Source organism: Polyodon spathula, chromosome 16 (assembly GCF_017654505.1).
Source record: "Polyodon spathula isolate WHYD16114869_AA chromosome 16, ASM1765450v1, whole genome shotgun sequence".
Lineage (NCBI taxonomy): Eukaryota > Metazoa > Chordata > Actinopteri > Acipenseriformes > Polyodontidae > Polyodon > Polyodon spathula.
Genome location: NC_054549.1, coordinates 8,422,812 through 8,431,091, shown reverse-complemented (window position 1 = coordinate 8,431,091; position 8,280 = coordinate 8,422,812). Strand labels below are relative to the sequence as shown.

The window sequence follows — 8,280 nt, the reverse complement described above, 5'->3', positions numbered from 1 at the left end:
CATTAAAAGATACTAAGGCAGCATAAACCCAGAAAGCCAATGATCCCCTGCAAACAACTTCTCCACGCCAAAGCAGCTTCTAGTCAAGGCAGATGGGCTTGTCGATGTGGATGGTTCAAATATAATAGCCGCCCTTAGTACTTCTAGTTCTTATCTCCTTTACTAGGCTCTTGGCTGAGTTACGGTTGTCTGATAAAATAACTTGTTTCAGACAAGTTTGGGCCTTACTTATCATTTCCAATGCTGAGCCTCTTTTAAAAGCTATTTGAATTTAATGCTAACTCCTTTCTATTTAGTACCAGTTTCAGTTGTCCTCCATTTATTGTGTGGTTGAGGTTTTTATGGTGTATTTTAAGCTTGTCTTTGTCTCTGATTCAGGCCATGTTTTTTGGCTCAAGGAAGCGTGCTAGCTGCAGCATGGGAGTCTAAGAGGCTAATTGCCACCCACTCTGTGCTGGTAGTAGCAACAGAAGCGGATGAATTAAAAATAAATAAAACCTCGCTTCATGTCATAATTTTGCCATTTTGTAAAACAAATTGAAACAAAAAACATGTTTTAAGGAGATTTATTACAAAGTCATGTACAGTATTTGTATCTATACATGTGTACTGAATTTGAAATACTAAGGCTACAGCAAATTTTGTATTTATTTTTTTAACATTGACCTCTTTGTTCTGCAAAACAAGCCATATTTGAGCTTTATACTTGTGAATAAGATGCCAAGTTCATCTGAACAAAAGCACATCAAAACCAAAGGGTAAAGATGCGGGCAACTACCGGACCACCAGCTAATAAGAGATGTTATTTCTCTTTCCATTTTTTTGTAAATGCAGTCTGCATATTTAATAATACATCTCAAACAAGTGGTGGCATTGTTATTATTATTATTATTATTATTATTATTATTATTATTATTATTATTATTAATTGCAGTTGTCAACAACGTTCGTTTGCATATTTGCGAAAAATAACAGCAGATGCCATAAACGTCAATGACTGTGTTGACAGAATCTGACACTGCCAAGCTGACGCACAAAATGAGACACAAACAAGAAGGGGCTGCACATTTTATGATACGTTTCACACACAGTAAAAAAAAAACAAGAAAAAAAAACCAATACAAGGTACTGAGGCTTTCTTGGAAAATAAACATTATAGACCCTTTTGAATTGCCAATATCTCCATGCTTTGGTCTTCAATCAGATTATCTGGAATGAAAATGTAGTGTAAAACACACACATGGTGATCCCTGCTAGAATTGAGTCACTCACACATTAGTTTCCAAGCAGCTGCCTTGACTGGTGTGATCACTTGCTTTCCTTTCTTCCACTCTTACTGCTCTTGTCATTCTTCGGAGGAATGACTCTGAGAAGCACAAACGCTGGCGCTAGAGGGCGGTTCAGGAACGGGGGGCTGGTCACGTCCTGGACCATAATCACATATTCACCTGAAAGAGCAAGAGTGAGTCATGGCTTCTAGAGGCTGTCAAGGATCTATATAGAAAATGTATGAACGAGACTAGGCCATTCAGCCCATCCGGGCTTCTAATGTTCCTCGTTGCTGGTTAACCTCAAAACTCAAGTCGGGTCTTCAAGTGTTCCAGTAATATCAAAATGGTGAGGCAGCCTCTTCCATATTCTCATTACTTTGTAAAGAAGTGTCTTCTTACCCCTGTCTTAAGTCTATATCCACTTAAATCAAGGGTGTCCAATCACAGTCCTGGAGGGCCATTCCATGCCAGGTTTAACAGGTGCGATGAGATCTACGTCAGTGTCAATTTAACAAGGTTGAAACAAAGACCAGCACTGAAAGGACCAACTCAGACCACCCCTGACTTAAATAATGATTCTCACTATACAAAGTAACATCCCAGCCTGCACACACTTTAGATATATCTGCAGAGCCCCTCATGCTACTGTGGTGAAACAGGGTACAGAATGGTTCAGGCACAAGTGCTTAATAAGGGTATCAGAATCTGGGTCATTGCCACCTGCTTATGCTTCAGGGCTGGCTTGTCTATATATTGGGAACTGCTCACACATGGGCGTGAGCTGTTAACATTCTTCAAAACCATCGTTGAGGTTTTCAGGAAATTGTCCACTGGTGTTTGTTATGATGTTCCAGACATAATGCTGGTCAGGGAGATTGACTTTTTTTTTTTTTCATGATGCAAACGGCTCTAACGTGGTGTTCATACCATTGCAAATTACAAGCAGACCATGTGACAAACACAGAAAGAATGCACTATTCATGAATGATCAACCTTATACATTCCAGTAACACAATTATATTGTATTAGTTATTACAAAATGTAAGGTCCAAACCATATTTTCTTTTTCCTTTCTTTTCTCTTCTTTTTTCTTTTGGTTTCTTCTTGTGTTCTTAAAGTCTTTCTTTATCTTTCTTCTCGAAAGAATTCTTTCTTTCTTTCTTTCTTTCTTTCTTTCTGATATCCTCTGAAGTCACTGCCTTTTCTCACTGTGATTGTTGGACATGTTAATTACTGGTTATATCAGTTCTGGTCTTTCTCCATGTTAAATGTTTGACTAGCTGCATTTAAAAGGGAATGCATAGAACATACACAATAATAAATACATGCTGCTGCAGATTATCATGCAATGTCTAGTGATCACAAGGAACTGGTTCTGAATATTTCATTGGCAGCATGTGAGAGTTGCATTAGTTAGAAATACATCTTAAAGCACTCTGTTACTTGAGCACGTTATGATGAAAGGACTTTACGGAGCTCAGAGAGAGGAAAGACTAACCACAGCGAGGATTATAGCTGTATTCCATGTCAGGCAAAAAGTCAAAATTACAGTATGTGCTGGGGGAGATTCATAGTACATCAGTCCTAGTATTTAACTGTATTCACATTTTCTAGAAAATAATAATAATGGTTTTAATTAACACGCGAATAACAAGGACCCAACTTTCTTAGCAGGGAAAAGGGTTTTTGCAGCGAATTATAAGTTAATTTAATTAATAAATTGGACATGGAATAATATTTAATTGGATTCAATTAACAAATGTGGCCTTATTAATGAAGCGCTTACAAATGTTTAGTTGTTTTTCTTTTTAATCGTCACAGCAGAGGGCGCTATAGCACACCCCCCTCCCCAGGGCACATTTCACGAACAGTCAATTTGTACATGCAGCCACAGAAAAAAGATAATCAAATAATTCATATTAAGAGCAACAAGACAAGAGCAAAATGATGCTAAAATTTCCAGCATCCGATCTGTCAGAAGGAACTACTTGTAAAATGATATTTTCATTTCGGTGAGATGTGGTAGTCTGGCTTCTAAGTGAATAAAAAAAATGTACCAAGAGTGCAACCCATTAGGAAAGACAAGCCATGCTTACAGGGCATTGTTACCAATGAGTGGCGCTTTCATTAAAGTGGGGGCAGTTCATGAGACAGATACATAAAGAACGGACTGTTCATGATCAGCGCTATACATTCCAATAACTCAACTTGTTTGCTCAGATCAAACTGCTCCTGTACATGCCTTTTCCTTTTTCCTTGGGTTGCATTGCATTTCATTTTAGACTGGAATGTAATCATCAATCTCTCTTTCCAACTTTCAACTGAAGAAGAAAACTTTGAGGTCTTGAAAGCTTGTGAACAATTATTGTTTAGTTAGTCCAATAAAAAGTATCACATCTCCTTCTCTCTTTGTCTCTCATTTTTTAGAATACAGCATTTAAAACACATATAATACATAACCCACGTCAAACATCTACTGCAGATTTAATGCAATGCCTTGGAAGCACCAGGAACTGGTTCTGAATATTTTACTGGCGGCTTGTGAGGGTTGCATTAGTTAGATAGAGACCTTGAAAGAACTTGTGAATCTTACTTGAACATGCAAAGATGAAAGGATTTGCCGGAGAGCGGAGAGAGGAAAGACTAAACAGTTAGAATAATATTGCACCATTCTCACCCATTACCAAGAGAACCAGAATCAAAAGGAAAGTTCTTTTAAGGTTGTGGTGGTGTATACATTAAATATGAAACCTGGACAACCATCTACCAGTAAGTATTTTTAATAGATTGGACTTGGCACAGGGTGTAAAGAGGACCCTCTTTCTTGACAGCGAGTGAGTCCTGTAACACACCTGACACAAAAAACAGCCATCATTTGGACAAGACATACATCGGACAAGAGTGCTATCTCAGCAAGCCTTTAACGACTAGTGCATCATTATATTAGAAGATTTTCCATATGGGTATGGACAAGCTGGTGTCCAAAGATTAAAAAGATGTTATTCCAGGTAAGTATGCTTCCAGTTAGAACAGCTGCAATGAATTATGAACTACTGCAGAATCTTATTCGCATACCCTAGACTTTCTTTATTAAAAAGCACTGAAATACTATGTGAAATGTATTAAGTTCAAAGTTTTTTTAGTAGCTACTTCCTCTTGAGTCTCTGCCAGTGTTCGTCTCTGTCCCGCACGTTATTTGAGAATAAGCTTCTTTTGTGTGCCGTTTAAAAAGAGGTTGGAATGTATATATGGGGAGAAAAAAATCAAACCTTGTGTTTTTCATCAGAATAATTTGAACTGGATGTATGCGCGCGAAGCATTAATACATTCGACTGGAAAATAATTTTTAAAAATTGTGTTTCGCACGCACGCGTATAATAAAAATAATAATTAGAAGACGGAAAATATTAAAACGCTGAGGTTTTCAACAGGGGCTCGTTCTGCTTCTCCTGTTTCAGAATTTCGTGTTTCAAAAAAATAAATAGCGGAGAGATGGAATTACGTGAGTGTTTCACATGCAACTGGACGGAAACAAAGGACTTGCCAACTCAGACTTGGCTCTCATTGAGCACATGCTGAAATTGTGTAAATTACAACCACTCAAACCGTAGGCGGATGTGCACTTTTGCACTAAGCATTTTGCCCAGTTTCAAATGTGTGGCCTGTAAGTGCTGAGTCCAAAAAGAGAGGCAGCGACACACTAATGGAGGGTTCCTACTTTAAACGTGTAATGGGATACAGTATTTAACCTTTTTTTGGTAATCGTTTTTCCTGCTTTCTATTTTAATGTATAAGGTAAGTTCAAAGATCAGAATATCATTTTGTGACCTAGGTAATCCAAGCAGGGTTGTTTTCAGCATTGAGCATACATACATGTATGAGTAAAGATTCCCCATGTAAATAACCAATTAACAGTGCCATAATTACAGTGTGAGAACTATGGGATTATATTAGGGGTTTACAGCTGCCACGGGTGAGTTAGCATTCCACAGCAAGCAATACATTTATCGTAAAGTCAGTAAGAGGCCGTGTTATCTATTCAAGAGGCAGCTTCTTTGTTCCTTATGACAGACCAGCCATCAAGAACAATTTTCAATTGATACGGTGCATTTTTATAGCCATAGCCCCATCATATCACGCCACATCGCATCACATGAGACTTCTTTTGGGGCCAAGCCTTAACTTCAGTCTTTAATTAACGCCTTCTTTTCGATGGAGACAAAACATCTGTTAATTTAAGAAAACTAGAACCAAACAACTGAGCAATATATGGCTATGGAGGATCTGTGGTAGACTGTGAATTCCATGGCAGCCTGAAAATTCTGTCATTTCCAAGAAGTTCCATTATCCACAGATTTGGAATATCTCTAGTTATAAGGAGTTCCATAAAAGAGGACCAAGGCTGTGTAAGGCCATAACCTAATTGGCTGGTTTACCTGACAATAACAGTGTTTTTATTACAGTACAGGGTTATTTATTACATAAAGTATTGGAGAAAATGGCAATGACCAACTTAATAGAGTCAACCAGATGGCTGTGTTAAATATACTGTGCACTGCACATTTCATTCTGCATAGAAGGACAATCCCTGGAAAAGGGAACAAAAAAGGCTGGACTATGGCAACCTACCATGAATAAAATGAAGCAGGGGGCATTTTTTTAACACCTAGTAGGTTGTGGAATACTATCTGGGTATCAGCTTGGCGGAAGGAGAAACAGTGGGGGGGTCACTGTAGGTGCTGGCAATGGAAGCATATGACAGTTAACATCAACAGCCAAACAAAATAAAAATGAATTTCCAGTGCATTTCTCTGCTTTATTCCCCTGTTCTCCGCTCTGAAATGTTTTGCTTCAATTTTTTTTTTTGCAGTATTCAGCTAAGATTGAATCCAGATTTAGGGTGTTGAAATTCCATCCTGAAATCCATCATACAGAAAGTCCCGGACTAGTAGTCCAATACAATATTATTTTTAATGCTGTAAAAAATGATAATAATATATTGTTTGGATTGTTTCATGAGGTAATGCATTTAAAAAAAAAAAAAAAAATGCGGAAACATTATTTTTTTTTTCAGTTTCTCAGTTCCTTTCCTTTCAGAAAAATACTATTTTTGGAGTCAGATTTTGTATGCATATAAAGTGCGTGAGAAGAGGTACAAAAGTATAAGCCAGCAGATCTCGTATTAATGAGTGAGCATTGTAAGGGACTGGCACAAAATGTGTGCTCCTGTAAAATGTCTTAATATTGTGTTATATTTAAAGTTTTATTGGACACAGCTTCAGTCCAGGTCATCTATGAGCCAACAACTATACCATCTTTAATTCTGTTTTTACATTAGACCCCAAGAGCATGGCTCTGCTAAGAACTTGGCCGTGCAACTTTTGCAGAACCATTGCACGCTATCAGCCTCAGTGTGTAGAATGTGGATCTTTCTAGTATAAGCACATTCTAATGAAACCTCTATTTAATATCTTACCAATGCCAGCAATGCTGTGGTGTGAGAGATTTCTAGCTGGAGTCCATATTGAATATCAGATGTTTATATTTCTAACCCTTTATACTACTGAGGCTTAAACATCTCCATTATCAATTATCTTTGTGCAGGGGACAAAGACCCTTTTCATCATCATGAGGCAAAACAACATTAGTTTCCAGATAGTTCAGTAATATAATACTGTACTACAGTATAACACCATAACACTAATACCTGGAGAGTTTAGATTCTCTCCTGACAGACCCCTATATGTGACTTACCAACAGAAGCCTGTCACTAACCAGTAATCTTGTGCATGGCCACGTATACTGTATGCATTCCCATCTTTTTTTCAATGAGTTATCCATACAGTTAGTTTATCTTTCTATAAAATTACTTAGTACTGAAAGAGGTGAACTTGTAGCTTCTGAACAAATATTATGTGTCTCTTTTTTGATTCTCGATTGATGCACATATCTGCATATCCCTTCAGGATACAGGATGCCAGCTCCATGCTTCAGCTAGTTCGCCATGCTTTCACAAGCTTTCTCACCTGCTCTCACGTTCACGCTGTCTGCAAGGCTGGTCTTTGAATTACCTCCCACGTGGCTCACTATGTTGGATCTGCAGGACAATTGAAGGGTGAGATGTGAATTTTAAAAGGCATGTACAGCATAGTAGAAAAAAATATATACGGTAAAGAAACTGTTATAAGTTCTGCTGCAATATCTGCTACATTTGGAAGCTAGCAATCTTCTCTCTATATATTTGTTCGTACAACAATTGCCTTTTCTACTGCAGTGTCCCACTGGATAGTCCCTAGATTCTGTCTCTCTTTAGAAGTGGTTTTGTTTTTTTGTTTTATTTAATCCCATCCCTTCCCAGGGAATAGCGCATGCTGCTCCAGTCTCGTTTATCTAAGCTCTGCTCTTTTCTAATTAATAACTGAAAGGGTTGTTCACAGTCTGTATACTTGTGTGTAATGTCCTGTGTGCTTTTGTGGGTCTAGTGATGCATGAGCAGCCAGGAGTAATTTGTTATTCCTTGCCATCTTCCAGTACTCTTGACGTTGGAAGCAAAACTTAAAAACGGCTTTTCATTTTCTCCTTGTTTTGCTGGAGCTTCTATGTGGCAAAATGCTGTAATTAAAACCATATTCCAAAAGTAATGGGAACCAGCCAAATGTGTAGATAAGCCATATAATTAAACAACTGGTGTCGCAAAGAATCAACGCTTTAAATCTGTTGTTTCATCACTGTTGTTGACAATTTACTTTCCTTAAATAGCAATTTCTGAGTTCGTTTGAGCTGCACACAATAGCAAATCTGGACTGTGTAATGTTCTTATAAGAAATATAGCAACAGGGTCTTACTAGACTAACTACCAACTCAGCCAATGAACTCACTGAGAACAAGAGCGAATGCTAAGTAATAATAAGTAAGTAATAATAAGTAAGCTTTGAGGTATTACAGCCACATTGCCTGGAACGTGCCACCAACAAATATAACATTGACAGAAGATCAACGATCTTTAAAA

At 37.8% G+C, this 8,280-nt stretch overlaps 1 protein-coding gene across 1 annotated transcript in view; it reads right to left on the bottom strand.

Moving 5' to 3' along the window:
* Positions 1 to 1,037: 1,037 nt before the first annotated feature.
* Positions 1,038 to 8,280, bottom strand: part of LOC121328301 (MORN repeat-containing protein 1-like) — a 49,555-nt gene continuing 42,312 nt past the window's right edge. Inside the window, exons 8-9 of the mRNA XM_041272908.1 lie at positions 7,298 to 7,368; positions 1,038 to 1,448 (exon numbers count right to left, since the gene is read on the bottom strand). Of these exons, the coding sequence (XP_041128842.1) occupies positions 1,309 to 1,448; positions 7,298 to 7,368 (211 nt within the window). The 3' untranslated portion in view covers positions 1,038 to 1,308. The remainder of the gene's footprint in view (positions 1,449 to 7,297; positions 7,369 to 8,280) is intronic.